General features: G+C 39.8%; 1 protein-coding gene across 1 annotated transcript in view; it reads right to left on the bottom strand.

Annotated features, from left to right (window-relative positions):
* PP2D1 (protein phosphatase 2C like domain containing 1) overlaps positions 1-24553 on the bottom strand; it is a 40675-nt gene that overhangs the window by 8291 nt on the left and 7831 nt on the right. Inside the window, 2 exon segments of the mRNA XM_057545659.1 lie at positions 8614-9557; positions 9559-9669. Of these exon segments, the coding sequence (XP_057401642.1) occupies positions 8614-9557; positions 9559-9669 (1055 nt within the window).

Raw genomic sequence — 24553 nt, 5'->3', positions numbered from 1 at the left:
AACAAGCCTTAATTTCTCACCTATGGCTAATCTTGATGATTGACCCAAGTAGGAAGTAAAAGCATAGGCAGAGTTGTAAACTGCCTGCCATTTTTTATAAGACAAGCCTCAAAAAAGACAGCACCTCAGCAAAGACTGGAAGACATACATATTAGTAGTAGGTATTTAAGGAAATCTCCATCTAGTACTTAGCTGAACACTAAGATAACCAACCAAGCAGAGACTTTGTGTCTGCACACAACAGAATATAGACTCTACAGAATTAGTTCATAAAAGTCACAAAACAAACAGTAGCAACAACAAACCCTGGAGAGGGAGGGGATCTATTTTATTTTAAATGTCCAGTTTTCAACAAAAAAAGAGTAATGAGAGAGTAATGAAACATAGTAATGAAAGCATAGCCCATACACAGGAAAGAAAATAAGTCAATAGAAACTGTCCATGAGGAAGTCTAGGCATTAGAATTAACTGGACGAAAAATGTTTTAAAATTTATCAATATGTTTAAAGGAAAATGGGGCTAAAAATTAAAGGAAAGCATGAGAACAATGATCCACCAACCTAGAGACTATCAATAAAGAGATGGAAATTATAACAAAGAAGCAAATCGAAATTCTGGAGTTGAAAAGTACAATGTCTTAAATGAAAAATTCACTAGAATGAGCTCAGCATCAGGTTTGATCTGGCAGAAGAATCAGCAAACTTGATTGATAAACTGAGATTATCCAGTCTGATGAATAGGAAAAAAAAAAAAGAATGAAGTAAAGTGAACAGAGTCTCAGAGACTTGTGGGACACCATCAAGTATACCAACATATGCATAATGGAAGGAGAAGACGGAAGTGGGAAAAAAAGAATATTTGAAGAATAGCCAAAAACTTCCCAAATTGGAATAAAAGCATGCAAGAAGCTCAACAGACTCCAAAGAGTATAAATTAGAGGTCAGTACTTAAACACATCATAGTCAAACTGTCAAAAGACAAAGAGAAAGAAAGAATATTGAAAGTAGAATGAGAAAAGTGGTACATTACATACAGCAAAGGGATACTCAGTAAGATCAACAATTATGTCTCATCAGAAACCATGGAGGCTAGATGGCAATGGGATGACATATTCAAAATGCAAAACTATCCTTTTAAAAATGAAGAAATTAACACATTCCCAGTTAAAAAGAGACTGAGATAATTCATCATTAGCAGACTTTCCGTACAAGAAATACTAAAGGAGTCTTTCAGGCAAAAATGAAAACACTAGATTGTAACTCAAACCCACACAAAAAAAGAAAGGTAACTACAGTTGTCTTTTAGTATCTGGGGAGCACTGTTCTAGGACACACAACAGATCTGTGGATATTCAAGTCCGATAGACAGCCCTCCATATCTGTAGTTCCACATTCACTGATTCAATCAACCATGGATTGTGTAATAGTGTGTTTACTATTGAAAATATTCTGCATATAAGTGGACCCACACAGTTCAAACTCATGTTGTTCAGGGGTCAACTGTATATAGGTACATATAAAACAGTAAAAAATGTATTTTATTTTTAACACTTTTATTTTCCTGTCTTATTTAGAAGAAAGCTGCATAAAACAATAATATAAAACTTTATAGGCTTGTAATGTGTAAACATGTAATTCTATAAAGTAAAAAGAAGGCTGGAGGAAATAGAGCTATATTGGAGCAAAGATGCCATATATATCTTTTGAAGTTAAGTTGGCAATACAAGCCAAATTGTTTCTAAGTTAAGATTTTATTATAATCCTCAGAATAGCCACTAAAAATATATATTTTTAAATATATAGTAAAAGAAATACAGGAATTAAAATGATGTACGAGAAAATATCTAATACAAAATACTCTAATACTCATCAAGAAAAAGAGGGAGAGGACTCAAATCAGTAAAATTAGAAATGAAAAAGGAGAAGTTACAACAGACACTGCAGAAATACAAAGCATCCTAAGAGACTACTACAAACAACTCTATGCCAATAAAATGGACAACCTGGAAGAAATGGACAAATTCTTAGAAAGGTATAACTTCCCAAGACTGAATGAGGAAGAAATAGAAAATATGAACAGACCAATCACAAGTAATGAAATTGAAACTGTGATTAAAAATCTTCCAACAGGGCTTCCCTGGTGGCGCAGTGGTTGAGAATCTGCCTGCTAATGCAGGGGACACGGGTTCGAGCCCTGGTCTGGGAAGATCCCACATGCCGCAGAGCAACTAGGCCCGTGAGTCACAATTGCTGAGCCTGCGTGTCTGGAGCCTGTGCTCCGCAACAAGAGAGGCCGTGACAGTGAGAGGCCTGCGCACCACGATGAAGAGTGGCCCCCGCTTGCCACAGCTGGAGAAAGCCCTCGCACAGAAACGAAGACCCAACACAGCCATAAATAAATAAATAAATAAAATTAAAAATCTTCCAACAAACAAAAGTCCAGGACCAGATGGCTTCACAGGTGAATTCTATCAAACATTTAGAGAAGAGCTAACAGCCATCCTTCTCAAACTCTTCAAAAAAATTGCAGAGGAGGGAACACTCCCAAACTCATTCTATGAGGCAACCATCACCCCGATAGCAAAACCAATGATAGTACAAAAAAAAAGAAAATGACAGACCAATATCACTGATGAATACAGATGCAAAAATCCTCAACAAAATACTGGCAAACAGAATCCAACAACACATTAAAAGGATCATACACCATGATCAAGTGAGATTTATCCCAGGGATGCAACGATTCTTCAATATACGCAAATCAATCAATGTGATACACCATATTAACAAATTGAAGAATAAAAACCATATGATTATCTCAATAGATGCAGAAAAAACTTTTGACAAAATTCAACACCCATTTATGATAAAAACTCTCCAGAAAAGTGGGCACAGAGGGAACCTACCTCAACATAATAAAGGCCATATATGACAAACCCACAGCAAACATCACTCTTAATGGTGATAAACTGAAAGCATTTCCTCTAAGATCAGGAACAAGACAAGGATGTCCACTCTCACCACTATTTTTCAACATAGTTTTGGAAGTCCTAGCCATGGCAATCAGAGAAGAAAAAGGAATAAAAGGAATACAAATTGGAAAAGAAGAAGTAAAACTGTCACTGTTTGCAGATGACATAATACTATACATAGAGAATCCTAAAGATGCCACCAGAAAACTACTGGAGCTAATCAAGGAATTTGGTAAAGCTGCAGGATACAGAATTAATGCACAGAAATCTCTTGCATTCCTATATACTAATGAAAAATCTGAAAGAGAAATTAAGGAAACACTCCCATTTACCATTGCAACAAAAAGAATAAAATACCTAGGAATAAACCTACCTAGGGAGACAAAAGACCTGTATGCAGAAAACTATAAGAGACTGATGAAAGAAATTAAAGATGATACCAACAGATGGAGAGATATACCATGTTCTTGGACTAGAAGAATCAATGTTGTGAAAATGACTATACTACCCAAAGCAATCTACAGATTCAAAGCAATCCCTATCAAATTGCCAATGGCATTTTTTACAGAACTGGAACAAAAAATCTTAAAATTTGTATGAAGACACAAAAGACCCTGAATAGACAAAGCAATCTTGAGGGAAAAAACGGAGCTGGAGGAATGAGACTCTCTGACTTCAGACGATACTACAAAGCTACAGTAATCAAGACAATATGGTACTGGCACTGGCACAAAAACAGAAACATAGATCAATGGAACGAGGTAGAAAGCCCAGAGATAAACCCACGCACCTATGGTCAACTAATCTATGACAAAGGAGGCAAGGATATAAAGTGGAGAAAAGACAGTCTCTTCAATAAGTGGTGCTGGGAAAACTGGACAGCTACATGTAAAAGAATGAAATTAGAACACTCCATAACACCATACACAAAAATGAACTCAAAATGGATTCGAGACCTAAATGTAAGATCGGACACTCTAAAACTCTTAGAGGAAAACATCGGAAGAACACTCTTTGACATAAATCACAGCAAGATCTTTTTTGATCCACCTCCTAGAGTAATGGAAATAAAAACAAAAATAAACAAATGGGACCTAATGAAACTTAAAAGCTTTTGCACAGCAAAGGAAACCATAAACAAGACGAAAGGACAACCCTCAGAATGGGAGAAAATATTTGCAAACGAATCAACGGACAAAGGATTAATCTCCAAAATATATAAACAGCTCATGCAGTTCAATATTAAAGAAACAAACAACCCAATCCAAAAATGGGCAGAAGACCTAAACAGACATTTCTCCAAAGAAGACATACAGATGGCCACGAAGCACATGAAAAGATGCTCAACATCACTAATTATTAGAGAAATGCAAATCAAAACTACAATGAGGTATCACACCAGTTAGAATGGGCACCATCAGAAAATCTACAAACAACAAATGCTGGAGAGGGTATGGAGAAAAGGGAACCTTCTTGCACTGTTGGTGGGAATGTAAATTGATACAGCCACTATGGAGAACAGCATGGAGGTTCCTTAAAAAACTAAAAATAGAATTACCATATGACCCAGCAATCCCACTACTGGGCATATGCCCTGAGAAAACCATAATTCAAAAAGAGTCATGTGGGCTTCCCTGGTGGCGCAGTGGTTGAGAGTCTGCCTGCCAATGCAGGGGACACGGGTTCGAGCCCTGGTCTGGGAAGATCCCATGTGCCGCGGAGCAACTGGGCCCGTGAGCCACAATTACTGAGCCTGCGCATCTGGAGCCTGTGCTCCAAAACAAGAAAGGCCGCGATAGTGAGAGGCCTGCGCACTGCGATGAAGAGTGGCCCCCACTTGCCACAACTAGAGAAAGACCTCGCACAGAAACGAAGACCCAACACAGCCATAAATAAATAAAAAAAATTAAAAAAAAGAGTCATGTACCACCATATTCATTGCAGCTCTATTTACAATAGCCAGGACATGGAAGCAACCTAAATGTCCATCGACAGATGAATGGATAAAGAAGATGTGGCACATGTAAACAGTGGAATATTACTCAGCCATAAAAGGAAATGAAATTGAGTTATTTGTAGTGAGGTGGATGGACCTAGAGTCTGTCATACAGAGTGAAGTCTGAAAGAGAAAAACAAATATCGTATATTAACGCATGTATGTGGAACCTAGGAAAATGGTGCAGATGAACTGGTTTGCAGGGCAGAAGTTGAGACACAGATGTAGAGAACAAACATACGGACACCAAGGAAGGAAAGTGGCAGGGGGTGGGGGCGGTAGTGTGACGAATTGAGAGATTGGGATTGACATGTATACACTGATGTGTATAAAATGGATGACTAATAAGAACCTGCTGTATAAAAAAATAAATAAAATTAAATTAAAAAAAAAAAAGGATGACTAATCTTAGTTGAGGAAAAAGAAAAAAGAAAGCAGTAACAGAGGAATAGAAAAACAAAAGAGATATATATAGAAAACAAACAGCAAAATGTCTGACATATATCCTACCTGATAATTAATTACATTAAATGTAAATGAATTAAATACTTGAATCAAAAGGCAAAGATTGGCAGAATGGAAAAACAAACAAACAAACATGGTGGCAGGCTGAGTAGAATCCCCAAAGATATCAGAACCTAATCTCTGGAGCCTGTAAATGTTACCTTATATGGCAAAGACTTTGAAGATGTGAATAATGATCCTGAGATGCTTAACACTGGATTGTCTGGGTGGGTTCTAAATTCAACCACAAGATGGAGATTTGGCTACAGACACAGAAGAAGGAAATGTGCATATGGAGGCACATTTGAGATCAGAGTGATGTGGCCACAACCCAAGGAATACTGGCAGCCAAGCAGAAGGTGGAAGGAGCAAGGAACAAATTCTTTCCCGCATCCTCTGGAGGGAGCACTGCCATGAAGACATTGGGCCAGTTATGCTGGTTTAGAACTTCTTGAACTGTAAGAGAATAAATTTCTGTTGTGTAAGCCACAAAATCTATGGTAAATTTGTAACAGCAACCACAGGAAATGAATACAAACAAGATCCAACCATATGTTCTCTAAGAAGACACTTGATTCAAAGACAAAAAGATGGGGAGAAAAGGCTATATCAGTGAATATACTAAAAACCATTGAACTGTAGACTTTACCTGGATGAATTGTGTGCTTTGTGAGTTGTATCTCAATAAAGCTATTAAATATAAAATCACTGGGGAAAAGGATTTAAGGGATCTAATAAGAATCCCATATGTTTATAAGGGACTAGTGTGGTTAATTAGAAATGTAAAAATTTGTGGTTTATTTGATGTTATGAGAAAAGTGTAATTATGTATGCTGTATCAATATGTTTGAGTTTTAAGCCTGTGAGGATTAACTGAAGTAAAATAAGAGAGCACCAGGAGAAGTGATAAAATGCAATATAAATGAGAAGTGCTAAGAACAAAAAGTCAAGAATGTCTGTTTGGAAGGATCTTTTTCCACATGCACAAATTCAACACTTATTCAATGACTGTATCACCACACTCATGTTTCATTATAAAGTGAGGTGGAGTTTTTTTCTTGGTTTTAATTCCAGAGTTGTGATGATACTGGTATTTGACAAACTTCAAACAATAAAAATGAATTCCCTTGCTATCTTTATAGGTCTTGTTTTATAAAATACAAAACATGCCCTTGATAAATTTGTGTGAACATTTATTTTTTGTAATTCATTTGAATTACTTTCTTTTAGGAGCACTTTTGTATCATAAACCATGACCTCCCTTTCACAAGTTGGATTTTTTCCCCCTATTTATTTGTTTCTATTAGAATGAAGGATGCCCAAATGAAAACATTTTAACACAGTTATGTATGTAAACCTGTAAATTAGATCCAAAAAATGTTTGACCTGGAAATTAGAACCTGCCAAACAACAGTGAGCTTGGAATTAATGAATCATAGTAAACTGAACATTTGATGATAGTATCTACTTATTGAGTATCTCGTATATTTTCCTTTAATTTCCCAGGAACCATGATATCAAATGATATTTTCTAATAGAGGTCCCAAGTCCAAGGATATGGGTCAGTTCCCAGATTAGTCTGAAATCTGAAAACTCTCCATCCATGAAGTAGGTCTGCTCTGAAGCACTTTGGAACCTCAGGGTAGAGCCTGAGAAATGGCAAATGCTCTGAGGAAATTGGCATTGCACTTGGCTCCATGGTATTGCTTAATTAATCTGGCGTTCTCATTTTGGGCTCACAACCAGAGTTAGATCAGAAACAGGCCGGCTTCCAGGGACCTTGACATTGTAATGGTCTTGGTGAGTATGTCTGGCCCTGGTGTGGGCCAAAGTCCCACTCCCTGAGGCCCAGACTCCTCAGACTCTGGAAGCAATCCCCTTCAGAGGCAGTTTGATTTCCAGCTCCAATTCCTATTACCTCTGACACCTTGAACAAATAATTTCACCTCTCCGAGTTTCTATTTTCTCATCTGGGCAATTGGGTCAACACCACTTAGAAATGGCAGCAGGGGTTGGGAAGGAGAACAGATGTGGTTTAAGGGTCCAAACTTGCAACGAGCAGTAAATACATCTTAGAGGTCTAATGCACAATATTGGGAACAGAGAGAACGTATATATTTTAATCATCAAACTTGCTAAGAGACTGGAACTTAATTTTTTCAACCACTATAAAGAAATGATGATTATGTAATGTGATAGAAGTGGTAATTATCGCTACAATGGCAATCATGTTACAATATAAAAATGTATCAAATTAACATGTTGTGCTTCTTAAACTTACACAATGTTACATGTTGAATATATTTTTTTAAAAACAATACTTAGATATCTTTAGATATCAGAGTTCTTGGAAGACTACATGAGAAATTACTCTGTACGCAATATTCAGTGAGTGGGCACTGTCACTAATAATAATTCTACTGAGGAATGGGGTGGTGGAACCCTAGTTAAGCATCTCCTGGAAATGAGCATGGAACTTGGGTTAACTTGGCTAAAACTGTTTTACCTCTGGGCTGTCCATTTTGGCAAGCTCCTTAGCTAGAAGTTTAGCACCGCATGTCAAAAGAATTGCTTCTTGAAATAAAATTAAAAGAATCCAGCCAAAATTTTTGGAGAAGGAAATACACGCCTATAAAACTGAATCATGAACGATTGTTTTTCCTAAGATGAAATCGATGCAACTTGGCCAGTGAGCACAAGAATGACCTGTTGCAAATATGTTAGTTACCAGAAAAACTGACCAGTTTGAGCAGCTATACTAATAACATTCAAAGAACTTTCCATTCTCCCGGAAAAGGGAAGTGTGGGAAATGTTTTGGTTTCATTCCGATCTGAGCAAATGTAATAGATTTGCTTTGCCTTTATCAATAGCTGTGTTGCTACCCCATTTAGAAAACGTCATGTTTTGGTCACGTTATTTCATGTACGTGCCTCCTTGAGACATAATTACAATTCGTTTTGTGCCTGCAAATCTACATTTAAACTGTGGTTATTGATCGTTTCTTAAATTGGTCAGTGAAATATCTAGGCACTAGTAAGTCATTAAATAATAGGTCACTAGATAATTCTGGAAGCAAGAGAGGTTTTGCTGCCAGGAATAAAACATGTTAAGGTGTCACCTGGTACCATTCAATATACGTACCAGTGTTTGCAATATGTAGCACTCCAGAAATTATTTTCGGCATCCCCTGGAAAGGGACCAAAGCATCAAGGTCACTGAATCTTCTCCAAGACTTCTTAGCTTTGGGACTTTTAATGTTGCCTTCCAATATGCAAGTAACCGCAGAACAGCCGCTCCATCGAGCCCTGGACACTTCCTTCCTTCCAAGACGTAAAAGCCTGTCCATTCTCCAAAATGCTTTTGCAAAGGCTTTGTGTATGTTCTCATACTCACTTTTCAATGCTTTTGTCTTTTTCTTTATGGAGGAGAAGGAGTCTTCTATAGCTCTGTAGTCTTCTCTAAACACTGTGTGAAAAGAATTGATTACTTTTTGCTCTTCAGGGGTCATTTGGTAGGAAGGATCAAGTCTGGAAAGTTGGTGGAGAAGTAAAACTGGGAGTTCCATTGATGTCAAGTCTGCTGCCGAGGCACCGTGATGTCCATCAAACAAACCAAAAAAACACACGTTGGGTTTGTTGCCAAAATTATTCACGACAGTGAATTTATCATTCATGTCAGCTCTCCATGTAGAATTCCTGTCTTTGCAAATGGCTGCTCCTTTAATTAATAGGTGACAGATTTTTTGAGGATATATTGAACTCTTGTGAATGTTATCAATAATCTTATAGTATGCTGGTATTTGTTTCTTCCAAAGAAGCTCAAAAGCATTATTAATGCTCTGTAAGATTTTTTCAGTAAATGCAAAAGATGACAATAGTTTAGCAATGATGGACTGCCTCTGATCAGCAATTGTTGAGAGCCCTGGTTTCTTCCCACCCATCCACTGAAAGCCCAATGTAGCCAGAGCTACATGCTGCTTTTTATGGAGGAATATTCCAGGTAGGTCAATTTCATGCTTGCATATGGAACAGGGAAATGTGATCATCTCATTGTAGACCTGCACTTCGTGTTTTTCAGTCTTTTGATGGTCTCTTCTTTTTCCTTTTAAAATGCTTTCTTCTCCATGTAAGTGGGACTCCCTCATCTGAATCATATGTCAGTTTTCTTGTGTACAATTGCCTTGATTTCCAAAACACTCTGCAAACAGGATAAAAGATATTTACATGCCTGGAATGATGCACTGAGAATTTCTTCAAGCAGGACCCTATCTTTGCAATTTGCTTTGGCTCCTTGAGATTTTATATCGGCCTAGAATATTCTTATTCCTCTTTCTATGATTCCCCCCCAAAACACATAGTAAGTACTTAAGGAATTGGTGATTGGCCTGTGTAGGCCCAAATGAAATTTGGCAAAATCTCCAGAAGGTCAGCTAGACCTAGAAGAACAAATACTCAGATAAATCAGCACAATATTTTATCTAGGCAAGTGAAGGTATATGCTTGAGACCTAGGAATGTGATTTCAAATATAAGCATAATTATTTTTATATTTGATTTTGTCCTAATAATAAAATAATTTTATTTATATAATAATATTATATAAAGAAATATAATAATTTTTTAAAAAACACTTTTGTCCTAATTAAACAGTTCTCAAGAAAATGAATGGGAGATGCCAAAACCAAGCAGAATGATGAAAAGAATGGATAGTAAGGACAGAATTTTTTAGGACTGCAAAGGGAAAGAGGTATGGCCTGAGGAAAGGAAAGGAGCTGGATGATAAATTTCCAGAAAGCAGACACCCTTTCTTACACTCCTTCCTATCTGAAGCATCTACAACAGTACTCAGCACATGAAGCCATTTGTATCCATTTTTATGGGTAATTCCTAGGGCAGGAGATCTTTGAAAGGGCCTGTGGAGGTATGAGAGACCTGAAAAAAAATGCTTTGGTTACAAAATATTTTAAAACCTGAAAAATCAAAGTTAGTGACTTTAAATGTTTATGAAATGTGATATCTTAAAACCAGCTAACTTCCAGATGCAAACTAGTATTATATATATAGGATGCATAAACAACAAGGTCCTACTGTACAGCACAGGGAACTATATTCAGTATCCTGTGATAAACATAATGGAAAAGAATATGAAAAAGAATATATGTATGTATAACTGAATCACTTTGCTGTACAGTAGAAATTAACACAACATTGTAAATCAACTATACTTCAATAAAATAAATTTAAAAAATAAAAACAAACTTATGGTTACCAAAGGGAAAAGGAGGTGGGGGAGGGATAAATTAGGAGTTTGGGATTAACAGATACAAACTACTATATATAAAATAGATAAACAACAAGGCCCTACTGTATAGCACAGGGAACTATATTCAATATCCTGTGATAAACCCTAATGGAAAAGAATATTAAAAAAGTATACATATGTATAACTGAATCACTTTGCTGTACAGCAGAAACTAACACAACATTGTAAATCAACTATACTTCAATTTAATTTAAAAAAATTAGCTAACTTCAACTCAACTCACATATGAATTGTATTTGATATGGGTATATTTAGTCTGCTCCTTTCCTTATGTGTATTTAATTCCCTGATGTGCACAACTTTATTGGATACAGCTACTCATCCCTACAGTAAAATTTCATTTACAAATTTCCACTTCATACATGCTCATTGAACTATCAGCCTATTAGCAAGCTTTCCTGGCTTTGCCTCTCCAACCAATTTTGGTTTCTTTTTTCTGTTTGTTTTTCTATTTTTAACTTTTTCTTTATTCAGTTATCTTAATTAAAACAATATAGTTTATTAATGTTGTCTATAAAATGTACAAATATTTGGATTTAGCAGCAGAAAACCACCCTAAGAATCTAAAAGAAACGTGTTTCTTTTTTTAATGGAAAATTTTAAAATCACACAAAAATGGAAACATATAATGAGGCCCCATATACCCATCACCAGCTTCAACCATTACCAACATTTTTTCACTCTCGTTTCCTCTGTGTCCTCAGCCACGTTATTTCATTTTACTCATTTTTACTGGAGTAAATTAAAGCAAATCCCCCAATTCTATCAATCTCACTCATCGATATTTCAGTATTTAGACAGCATCCATTCACTCCTTCAATACCTACAACAGGCCAGCTACTGTGCAGCTACAGTGCAGCTTACGAATAAGGCTGCTGTCTTGCCCTTGAAGCTATGAGGGGAGGAGTCTATAGTCCCACCCACGTGCTCATACAAAGAACCAGACAGGTCAGATGAAGCCAGGACAGAGCGCCACGACAGGGCTCAACCAGGGGCCCGACCTTCATCTGGCTAGGAATGGCGCCATGACACTTGAGAAGCTGACCTAGAAAAACGCTCAGTTGAGAAAGAGTAGCAAGGGCTCCAAGGCCAAACCAAAGGGATGACCAGTTAGCAGGCAGAAGGAGGAAGGGGACCCAGCCAAGGAGGTGGACAGGCACGCAGAGAGGTAGTGGAAAAAATGGGTACCGGCAAAGCTTTCCAGCTCTTCTGACCAAAACGTATATCAAATATTTTTAAATTGCTATTATTCGGTAATGTTCATATAAAGGATACAGTTTTTCTGAGGCTTGTGGAACTGTTGGGACAATATATAAGGCATACCAGAATTTTATTTTCCTATGTATAGCCTATATATAGCCATAATACAACTTTTTCTCACATGGAACCATTCTTAGAATGTAATGCATCTTCATATATTCGTTCATTCATTCATTCATTCATTCAACAAACACTTGGATGTCTGCAATTTGCCAGGTACTGGTTTATTTGCTTGGGATAGAAATGTGAACGAAGGCATTTTCTGTAATGAAACTTATATTCTGATATGAAAGACAGACAGTAAATAAAGGAAACATGGAAACATGTAATATCAGAGATAAGTACTATCATGAAAAACATAGCAGAATAAAAGTAGAGAGAGAGAGACGGAAGCCCTTTTTGTATAAGGTAGTCAGAGGAATATACCACTCCTCCACGTACATAGTCTAACAGGAAGCCAAAGTTTCATTTGATGACTGAGAAAGTGGAGGAAAAAGAAAACTGCAGATATAATTGTTCGCTGACTACATTTGTTATCCAATACAAATGAAGAAACGTTACCTGAAAGCGCTATTAACTTCCATGTTCCTTTGGGATTGCCACCATCCTTTGCCCTCTCTTTACCACCTTTCCCAGCCTCTGTTCCTCCAACCTGGCTAGTGTCGGCAGTGGTAGGAGTGGAGGGGTGGGTGATGGTGGTGATGGTGGTGATGCCGGTGGGAGGGTCCCCTGACTTGCTGGTGGACCTCTCTGTGTGGAATGTTTGCTACATCACCTGGAACCTCAGTCAGAACTCACTCTATGATTCTGAAGAACTGTGAAGCAATAAGGTCACAAACTGTGTTAAGTAACAAACTTGTCTTTGAAATTTCTGAAAGAAGGATCATTCATTGAATAGACTGCCTTATGCCTGCATAATAAGACTTAAAAAATGAAAAGAGTGACTATCAATTAATGTACAGCTGTCTTCCCACTCAGGGGTAAGGTATCTCAAGCCATCTCTCCAGGACACCCCTGCCTACCTGCCCTGGAGGGTCTCCCCATCCCCACTCCCATCCTGCCGCCCCAAGTCACTGCTTGAAAGCTACAGGCATTTTGTTTTTTTGGACTGTCTTTATTTCTTGAGGCTGACTTTACTCCTGGTCGATATCTTTAGTTCCTAGGTTCTTAATCCACAGCAGCCTTCCACTTTCTCACCCCAGGCCTGGATTAGAACTAGAGTCTTAGAACAGCTTGTTTGCATATTGAAGAAGACTGGACAAGCCCGACTACTTACTGGACATCACCACGAGCACGTATCCCAGTCAACCCCAAATTAACATGTCCAAAATGGAACTCACCACCTTTCCTCCAGAATCATCTCCCACCATTAACTTGGTTAGGCTAGAAACTATGTTTTCCAGAATCCTTTTCCCTGTGTGGTTCCAGGTTAGACTTGCAAGAAAGGAATTTGGGGGCAGGACATCTGAACGCCGCCATGGTTCAATGAAATGACCCCAGATGCAGAGGTGCCTAGCAGGTCCAGCTTGTCCTCGCTCCCTCTATGTTGCCAACAGCAGCCCCAGATCCACCAGCAAGTGGACCCCCAAAGGCAAATACTCCCTCCAGATTCCTCCATCAGCATGCCTTCTGTGGTCCTACTTCAGTGGCTGGATATCCTTGGCTTCTCAGACTGGCTAGGGACTCCTCTGGTCCTTCCAGCTCCCTTTCCCAGATGTTCAGTTGCCCGGCTCCTTCCACAAATCATGTGAGGTCAGATTTCAACAATGAATTCTTTTTTTTTTTTTTTTTTGTCAGCGCCGAACGGCATCTGGGATCGATCTTAGTTCCCCAACCAGGGATCAAACCCACGCCTCCTGTGTTGGAAGGGCACAGTCTTAACCACTGGACCGCCAGGGAAGTCCCCCAGAATGAATTCCTTATTCCATAACTCCTTCACACCACTCATGCAGGTGTACTGCCTGCTCACTCCCAGCAGCTGTATCACACCCATGCCACGTCAGTGTGGGAAGCTTACCAAGGCGGTTCTTTCAAGCAAGTCCTGACTCTCCTGTCAACTCCAGCTCCCGGGCAGGGTCAGGTATCTCTCTCAGGGTGGCTGGGTGTTCATATCTCCACATGCAGCCCTCAGGCCCGCTGGTGATTAGGGTTGTAGGAAAACCTCCTTACAAAAGTGGCTTAGGATCAGCTTCTTTCCAGAGAGGCAAAAATAGAGAAAACATATTCCTGAAATACTTTGCAAGGGAGCAGTTGGGTCTGTCTCTACATGGATTCTCAGTAGCTTCTTTTCTTCCAAAGTGTATTTGCTGTCTGTTAATTTTGTCTATTAATTGATTAATTATTTTATGTTATTTCTTTTTTTTGTTTTTTTTTTTAAAGAAATTCACGTTCTTTTATTTATTTATTTATTTTTGGCTGTGTTGGGTCTTCGTTTCTGTGCGAGGGCTTTCTCCAGCTGCGGCAAGTGGGGGCCACTCCTCATCGCGGCGCGCGGGCCTCTCACTATCGCGGCCTCTCTTGTTGCGGAGCACAGGCTCCAGACGCGCAGGCTCAGTAGTTGTGGCTCACGGGCCCAGCTGCTCCGCGGCATGTGGGATCCTCCCAGACCAGGGCTCGAACCCGTGTCCCCTGCATTGGCAGGCAGATTCTCAACCACTGTGCCACCAGGGAAGCCCCATGTTATTTCTTTTATTGACAAAAACATGTACTTCTATTTATTTATTAGACACCCAATGACACCTTTTTAAAATAGTCAAACAACACAGAAGTATGTAGAGGAAAAGAAGAGATCTTCCTTTCCCCAAAGTTACCACTGCCAAAAATTGGGTGTAAATTGTTCCAGACCGGTTTCTATGTATTTTCATATGTATGTGCATGAAAACATAGACACAGTCTAATTTGAAATTCAGGTTTAATTTGCTTACAGTCAGTTGCAGAAATTCTAAATGTACAGCTTGATGAATTTTTATACAGGAATACACTTGTAGACTCCATTAAGTCTTGTTTTCTGTATCTTAAAAAATAACATGGCAGCATAACCATAATGTTATTCTGTAAATGTTTCCCATCACTTACTAGTATGTGGTCTAGTATGGGGTGATGATTTTTTAGGTTGATAGTCAGTACCTATCAACCTACCCCTTTTTTTTTTTTTCCATGCTGCATGGCTTGTGGGATCTTAGTTCCCCGACCAGGGATCAAACCCTGGTCCTCAGCAGTGAGAGTGCTGAGCCCTAACTAGTGGACCACCAAGGAATTCCCCCTACCCCATTCTTTTTAACCACTGTATTATATTCTACAGTAAGTGTAAACATGTAACATAGATTATTGAACCATTTACCTGTAATGATGGAAGTGGTTGCTTTTGTTCTGTTTTGTTTGCTATAATAACATTACAATGAACACGAACACAGAGGTCCAGGCCCCTTCATGTGGTGCTGCTGCTTGAGGGATGTCCGACCCACGGAAAGTCAACACGGCAGAATGGAAGTAGCAAAGGCTTAGGAGCACGCCGGCTGGACTCGAATCCCAGCTTGCTGCTGGCTTGTTGGTGCTCTTAGGTTATCTAGCCATTTGGGACCCCAATTTTGTCAGTGGTGAAATAGAGATATTAGGAACCTTGCTGGTTGATGTGAAATGAGCGATGTCTGTCAAACACTGAGCACAGTGTACAGCATAGATGCTCAATACGTAATTGTTATTATCATTAATATTAACTTAGTAACGTTTTTTAGTCTCCCCACATTCCACAACCACCTTTGCATAAACATTTCCATTAAATTCTCTCCCCATGATCTACTTTCACCTATTTGTTTCTTTCTGCTCACTTTCGGCCCTGCTTATGTCTATATCTATCCTCACCACCCTAGCTCCATGTCACCTTTACACACACACACACACACACACACACACACACACACATGTAATATGTACATATACATGTTTCAAAAGCAACTTAAAAGAGTGGGCAGGAAATGATGCAAAGCTATTTCAGAGTCTTAAGACTTTAATAGTCTTTTTTTTTTTTTAATTTATTTTTGGCTGCATCAGATCTTAGTTGCGGCATTCAGGCTCTTCGTTGTGGCACGTGGGCCTCAACTCTAGTTGTGTGGGCTTAGTTGCCCTGCGGCATGTGGGATCTTCCCAGACCAGGGATTGAACCCGCATCCCCTGCATTGGAAGGTGGATTCTTAACCACTGGACCACCAGGGATGTCCCAAGCCTTTAATATTCTTGAGAATATCATGTGTCCACTAAAATGACAACTTGTACTAAGTTTGCCCAAATATAAAGAAAAATAAACCTTCTAAGGTGGAGGATTACATAATTAATGTAAAAAAAATAATGAAATACAAGAGAAAAAAGAACCCACTAGATATTACAACAAGAAAATAATTTAATTAGAAATAAACCCGGGACTTCCATGGTTGCGTAGTGGTTAAGAATCAGCCTGCCAATACAGGAGACATGGGTTCGATCCCCGGTCTGGGAAGATCCCACATGCCGCGGAGTAACTAAGCCCGTGAGCCACAACTACTGAGCCTGTGAGCCACAGCTACTGAAGCCCGTGCGCCTAGAGCCCATGCTCCGCAACAAGAGAAGCCACCGCAATGAGAAGCATGCTCACCACAATGAAGAGTAGCCCCCACTCGCCGCAACTAGAGAAAGCTCACATGCAGAAATGAAGACCCAACGTGGCCAAAAAAAATCCAAAAAGAACGTTTAAAAAAAAAAAAGAAATAAACTCAAAAAAAAGTATGAGGGAAAAATTCCTATGAAAAAACTGTAAAACACTACCAAGAACATAAAAGAAAATACGAATAAAGGCAAAGACTCATCTATGTTTTGGATTGGAAAACTCAATATTGCATGGATGTCACAAACATGGGCCAGGATGTGGAGCCATGAGAACTCCTAAACATTACACTACTGATGGGAGGGAAAATCAGGACCATCACTCCAGAAAACAGCGTTGCCCTATCCGGTAAGTTGAAAATCCCAAGGACCTGCAAACTATGGCCTGTGGGCCCATCTGGCCTCTACCTGTTTTTATGTAGCCTGCAAGCTAAGAATGGTTTTTACATTTTTAATTGGTTGAAACAAACCAGAAATACAATATTTTGTAGCATGTGAAAATTATTCAAAATTCACGTATCAGTGTTCACAAATGAAATATTAAAACACAGCCGTGCTCGTTCTCACAGGGATTGTCTTTGGCACTTTCGTAATACGATTTCAGAATTGAATAGCTGCAACAGAGACTACAGGGCCTTCAGAGCTTCAAACAGTTACTACCTGGTCCTTCCCAGAAAAAGTTTGCCACCCTCTGTCTTGCTCAATGCCTTATGCCTGTAAGTCCATTTTGAGTAATTTGCTCTATAGAAACAATTGTGGGTATGCACCAGGAGGCATGCATCAGAGCAGTTATATTAGCATAGTTGATAGTCAGGAAAAACTGGAAACAACCCAAATATCTCTCAGCAAGAGTATATTAGTTATCTACTGCTGCATAGTGACCTACCACGACTTAGTAACTTAAATCAACATATATTTATTACCTCATGACTTCTGTGCAGCACAGCTTGGGTGGGTCTTCTGTAAGGCTGCCATCAGATATTGGTCAGAGCTAGGTTCTCATCAGAAGGCTCAGCTAGGGCAGGATACACTCACAAGTTCACTCAGGTCAATAGCGGAGTTCATTTCCTTGCATTTCCAAGACGGAGGACCCTGGCTTCTTGCTGACTGTTCACTGGAGGTAGCCCTCAGTTTCCAGAGGCTGCCCTCAACCTTCTTGCCGTGTGGGCCTCCCAACATTGCATCCATGGATAAATCTTAAATGCATGTTACTAGGTAAAAGATGCCAATCTGAAAGGGCAACATATTGTATGATTCTGGCTACACAACTTCTGGAAAAGACAAAACTACGGAGATAGTAAAAGGATCAGTGGTTTCTAGGGGTTGGGGGGTGGGAGGGATAAATGGGTGGGCACAGGGGCTTTTTAGAGCAGAAAAACTATTCTGTATGAAACTGTAATGGTGGCTACACGCCATTATACATTTGTCAAAACTCATAGAATGTACAACACAAAGAGTGAACTTTAATGTAAACTATGGACTTTGTCAGTAACAACGTATCACTGCTGGCTCATTAGTTGTAACAAATGTACCACACTATTGCCAGATGTTAATACAGTAGAGGGAAGGGAGTGACGGGGCATGTGGGAAATCTCTGTACTTTCTGCTCGATTTTTCTGTAACCCTAAAACTGCTTTAAAAATAAAGTTATTTAATTTAAAATATGTATGTGTATGTGTAAGTAGAAACATTGTAGGAAAATATCTTTCTGGAAGTGTATCCATGAATTTTATTTTCCCAATTTGTGTCCAAATAAACAGTCAAGGGTGTAGGAGATTAGAAGATTGACCATCTTGGGCAGGAAGAGAGGAATTCCTTCGCTATTAGATACCTACATCAACCATTCATTTTATATCTTGAGCACTTGCAGGAGTAGGTAGTAGATATAAAGGCCAATGAGAGTTCTCTGCACTTGAGGAGCTCAGTGTCATGGGGAAGAGAGACACACAGACGCATTACTGGATAATAACAAAGCCAGTGCTTATTTCTTTTTCTTTTTCTTTTTCTTTCTTTTTTTTTTTGTCTGTGCCGCACAGCTTGCAGGATCTCAGTTCCAGGACCAGGGATCGAACCCACGTCCCCGGCATTGGAAGCGCGGAGTCCCTGGACTGCCAGGGAAGTCCCTGCTTATTTCTAAGCATTCCATCCACATTGTCTCACAGCCACACAACCCTGCAAACAAGCATCATTAACCCATTTTACAGACAAGGACCCTGAAGCTCTGGGTGGTGAGTTACCTTGCCCTGAGTAAGCGGCAGAGCTGGGAATCAAGGTCAAGTGTGTTAACCAGCAAAACGGGTGACTTTTCTACGATGCCAGGGAAGGAGATAAAATCAATCCATTTTGGAAGAAGAGGACCGTAACAGTTGCATTTTGTGAAGGAAGTTGGAGTCTCATTATTTTGAAGTTCAAATACACTCACAAGTCTTTCCTCTCCTTTTCGCTCTTCTTGCCTTTCTTTCACTGGAATAAATTCTTTCGCTTGTCATTCTCCCCTCTGAAGGCCAATCCATGACCTGTGGCTCAATGGAAAGGTGGCCAGAAAAGAAAATACTGAACGTCACCCCACCTCCCCAGTGACACCCCTTCTGCCCTGGTTTGGTGTAAACCGCCCGTCAAGTTCAAGTTTCCTGGATGTTCCACAGCTAGGATCATAAAAGTGGGGACGAGGGGCACCAGCGTGTGTGGAAGAGAGTTATATTTAGCTGTCCTTTAGGAGCTGGATCTCTGGATATCACAGAGATTCTGGTACAGCCTGTTACTGTTTGAGGGCTCCTGGGCCTGAGGCAGAGAAAAGGGAGTGGGTGGCTTGCTGACAGTTTTTATAAATACCCAGTATTTATTCAATGGCAGAGACACACAGAACACACAGAGCATGAGAGGAAAGGACACAGCTCAGCTCCATTCATCCGCTGGGCCCAGGACCAAGCTCTTCTAGTCTGTCCTGAGCCAGCTGCAGCCCTGTGTCTGGGGAAGTCACCTGCCTGCCTGCTGGAGAGGGAAGGAAGGAACAGGGAACAATGACGCCCTTGTGAAAAGCCAAGGTTTTTGTGTGTTTGGTTTTGTTTTTTAAGTTTATTTTCTAATCAGGTCACTCCTCTGCTTAAATCTTTTCAGTAGCCAGCCACTGTTTTTAGGATAAAAGTCAAAAGCCCTGATATGGCAGATGAAGCTGTGTCGAAAGCCTCAGCCTGTCTCTTCCCACTGTCCCTTTCTTTTTCTTCTTTTTCTTTTCTTTTTTTTTTTTTTTTTGCCACACTGCACGCAGCTCGTGGGATCTTAGTTCCCCTGACCAGGGATTGAACCCAGGACCTCAGCAGTGAAAGCGCAGAGTCCTAACCACTGGTTTGCCAGGGAATTCCCCCACGGACCCTTTCTTTAAAGTTCCTCAATCATGTCCACACTCTGCACACCTCAGGCCTGTACATGCTATTCCCTCCACTCTGAATGCTTTTCCTTCCTCGTCACTCAGTTAATTCTAACTCATTCTTAGTTTCTCAGCTAAAACATCACTTCCATAAGCTGAACTTGAGCACCGTCAGAAAAGTGTTTCCCCGGGCTTCCCTGGTGGCACAGTGGTTAAGATTCTTCCTGCCAATGCAGGGGACAGGGGTTCGAGCCCTGGTCCGGGAAGATCCCACATGCCGTGGAGCAACTAAGCCCGTGAGCCACAACTACTGAAGCCCGCGTGCCTAGAGGCCGTGCTCCGCAACAAGACAAGCCACCGCAATGAGAAGCCCACGCACCGCAATGAAGAGTAGCCCCTGTTCTCCGCAACTAGAGAAAGGCCCGTGCGCAGCAACGAAGACCCAACGCGGCCAAAAAAAAAATTAACATGTTTCCCGATGCCTCACATGAATCCTCCATCCTTAAACGCCTTCACAACTCCTGATACTTTCCCTTTATTTGAGTTTGTAATGATGCATTTGTGTGATGATTTAATTAATGTCTGTCTCTCCAGTCCTGCCTTGCTTGCCGTTTTAACCCGGGGGCCAATGCATAGACTTATAATGAGCAGATATACCTGCCATGTGGGAAGAGTTCCATAAATATTTGTCAGATAAATAAATGAACACATGAAATAAGTGTTTGCGCACTTAAATATTTAGGGTTTTTTTGGCTGTGCCTGCACAGTTTGCAGGATCTTAGTTCCCCGACCAGGGATTGAACCCGTGCCCTCAGCAGTGAAAAGCCCAGAGTCCTAACCACTGGACCGCCAGGGAATTCCCTATAAATATTTAGTTTTGAATAAAGGGAGTAAGAAAGATCCTGATCCTTTTCCCTCAGTTCTCAGTTCTTAGCAGTGCCTTAGTCTGAGGATCCTGCCCCAGAAGCTGACCAACAGCAGAGCTAAGAGAAAGAAGAGTGGAGTGTGAGAAACTCTTAGACTCTGCTGGGAACTTGGCCACCAAGCAGTTTTACCCTCTACAGCTGTGCTGTCCAAAATGGTAGCCACTAGCCACGTGTGCTATTTAAATTTAACTAGTTAAAAGAAAATTAAAATGTTAGTTCATCAGTGTCATCGGCCATGTTTTACATGCTCAATGGCCACATGTGGTCAGTAGCTACCATATTGGACAGTGCCGAAGTAAAACATTTTCATTATCACAGAAAGCTATATTGGCTAGTACGGCCCTAGAATGAAAAATAGCCTCTTCTGCACAGAAAAGAGGAGGTGGGGAACAGACTCTGCACCTATTATTATTATCGTCTGTATTCCACGTAATTCCAGGTGCTGCAGCTGAATGTTCTTTATCTGTAGCTGCGACTCCTAAATGCTTCCCATCAGAGTTTTTATAAAGATGAAGTTTGTTATAGCACATGTTCAGGCCCTTAGTCAGCTCTCAGTAAACAGTAGCCAACATCAAGGAACACTTCCACACTGTTGGTGGGAATGTAAATTGGTACAACCTCTATGGAGAATAGTACGGAGGTTCTTTAAAAAACTAAAAATAGAGCTACCATATGACCCAGGAATCCCATTCTTAGGCATATACCTGGAGAAAGCCATAATTCGAAAAGATACATGCACCCCATGTTCACTGCAGCACTATGTACAATAGCCAAGACATGGAAGCAACCTACATGTCCATTGACAGAGGAATGGATAAAGATGTGGTAAATATATACACTGGAGTATTACTCAGCCATAAAAAAGAATGAAATAATGCCACTTGTGGCAACATGGATGAACCTAGAGATTGTCATACTGAGTGAAGTAAGTCAGACAAAGACAAATATATGATATCGCTTATATGTGGAATCTTCAAAAAGGGTACAAATGAACTTATTTACAAAACAGAAATAAAGTCACAGATGTAGAAAACAAACTCACGGTTACCAGGGGGTAAGGGGGAGGAGGGATAAATTGGGAGATTGGATTGACATATACACACTACTATATATAAAATAGATAACTAATAAGGACCTACTGTATAGCACAGGGAACTCTACTCAATACTCTGTAATGGCCTATATGGGAAAAGAATCTAAAGAAAGAGTGGATATATATATATATATATATATATATATATATATATATATACACACACACACACACACACACACACATATGTACGTACAACTGATTCAATTTACTGTGCACCTGAAACTAACACAACATTGTAAATCGACTATACTCCAATAAAAATTTAAAAAAACAAAACCAAGCAAACAAAAAAACAGTAGCCACCATTGTCATCAGCTGTAAGTTAAAGGGGTTAAAATCAGGAGAGAGTCTGGTATAAGTTACTTAACTTCTCTGAGCCCCAAGTTCCTCATCTCTACGATGGAGATAATAGCCCTCACGTCCTGGTAAGGATTAGAAGGAACATTTTGCAGAAAGGGATTAGCACAGTGCCTACCATGTAGTAAGTACCCCCAAACTGTTAGTTATTCTTCTTTTATTATTGTTGAGTGCTACAACAAATTTGATTTTCTCCTAGATCAACTCAGAAATTGGATTCCAGCTGTTAAAACGTTCCAGGTGTGTGTCTAAAGCTGTGAGGATGGGGCCAGCAGTGTTAACTTCCTGAAGCTTTCATTTGGTTTGCTGAGGGCTGGCAGCCCAACCTGTAAGTCAAATGATTAGCAAGAATCGGTTAAATTCCCTTTGGTCAGACCCACATTTCTGAGATGCCCAAAACTTCTCACTAGGCTGAGAAGTGCCTGACATATGCGGTAGGTCAGAATTCTGCAAAAAGAATTAGGTATCTTTAACAACTGAGCTTTTAATTTGGCCTCAGCTAGATTCCCCTAATGTCTCCTGTCAATTCTGCTGGCTCTGTTTTCTTCCAAATTTTAGACTTGTTTCCATAAGGCAACCACATTCCAAACAGGATATGTATGTTTGTATTTGGAGGGTGGAGAGTGGGAAAAAGAGGGAGGGAAAGGATGTTTAATCTGATATCAAGTTAAAACCAAGAGAGGAAAAGGGTGGGTGGCAGAAAGGGATCCCTAATATTTATGGAATACCCATTATTTGCCAGACGATATTCTAAGCACTTTTTTCTCATGGACTTTTTTTTCTTCTTTTTCTTTATTTTTTTAATTCAAAATTATACATAACTACCCGGTCAAAATGTATTCGTATTTAAAGTGTACAAAATGTAAATGTATGTTCATCCAAAAAAAGGTGAATGACATGAATGTAAAAACATTTAAAAATTCAAATTATTTTTTACGTTTCAAAAAATGCTCTTTCTTCTGCCATAGTCAAAGCGCCCTTTCAAAACTAAAAGGCAAAATGAAGTTATAGTTAATCACTATCAAATTTTTAGTCAAAGATATTAAAATACGCTGAATGTTTTATTAGCTTTTTAGAAAATTCAATGACGTCTTCCTAAATAATTGCATAAAACTGTTCACACTCTTTGCATGCAATGTTCATCTATTTGCCAATGAAAAAGTCTATTTCGTGCTTCCTGGAGATAACGTTTAGATCTATAGACATATACATTTAAGGGTAAAATGAATTCCTTAACATTACAAAATGTTCCTCAGACACTGGGCAGCGTTAGTGAATGTGGCGCTAGTTGATGAGGACCCTCAGAACCATGAATTGGAACACAAAGGGAAGAAAGAAAACGGCTGCTTGGTACTCTGGGAAAGAATACTTTGTTATGCAAGAATCTTTTGCATTCATGCTTAGAAGGAGGATTTGACAAGTTAATTAATTTGTCTTTTCTCTTACCTAAGCATTCCTGCCACTCAAATCCTTCCTGCACTCCAAAACTGTGCCTCTTTCACATGCAAAACTTCTCAGTATTCCGATGCAGGCGCCTTCTGTTTCCAGGCTCAAGGACAACAGATGCGAGGGAGTGCGTCTCAGGCAAGGGCTTGATCCTGCTGGGTAGAAGGGTGAAGTCTAGGTTTACGGGGTTGCCCCGTCTGAAGCTCCTACCAGGTGACAAGTGACAGAGATGCCCCCGCCTCCACTTTGTCTTTGAGCGTTTATGACACGAGCGATTCCTTAAACTGTGGACCCCAGTGTAGGGGCTCCTTTTGCCTGAGGCCAAGGGTGGTCCTGCTTTAAAAACGAATTAAAGAGCCTGCAGTCTTCAATGGGAGTATCAAGACTATTCTTAAAAGGCAATATTACAGGGAACTCTCAGTAAAGATTGAGCTAGAAGGCCATGCTGTAAGGCAATCCTTATGCTCCAAACATTTCACACAATAGTTTAGAAATAAAATACAAAGAGAAAGTTTAATAAGATGGTGACCATGACCACTGCCACCTCACACTATACTCAGTAATTGACTGAGTTGCAAAAGAGATGTACATGTGAGAGATACGGTCAATAAAACTCAAAGAACGCATAGGAGAGTATCTTTACAAACACAGGCTAGGCAAAGAGTTTTTAAAT

Source organism: Balaenoptera acutorostrata, chromosome 4 (assembly GCF_949987535.1).
Source record: "Balaenoptera acutorostrata chromosome 4, mBalAcu1.1, whole genome shotgun sequence".
Classification (NCBI taxonomy): Eukaryota; Metazoa; Chordata; class Mammalia; order Artiodactyla; family Balaenopteridae; genus Balaenoptera; species Balaenoptera acutorostrata.
Note: the sequence above shows the minus strand (reverse complement) of the source record. Positions and strands in the feature narration are given on the sequence as shown.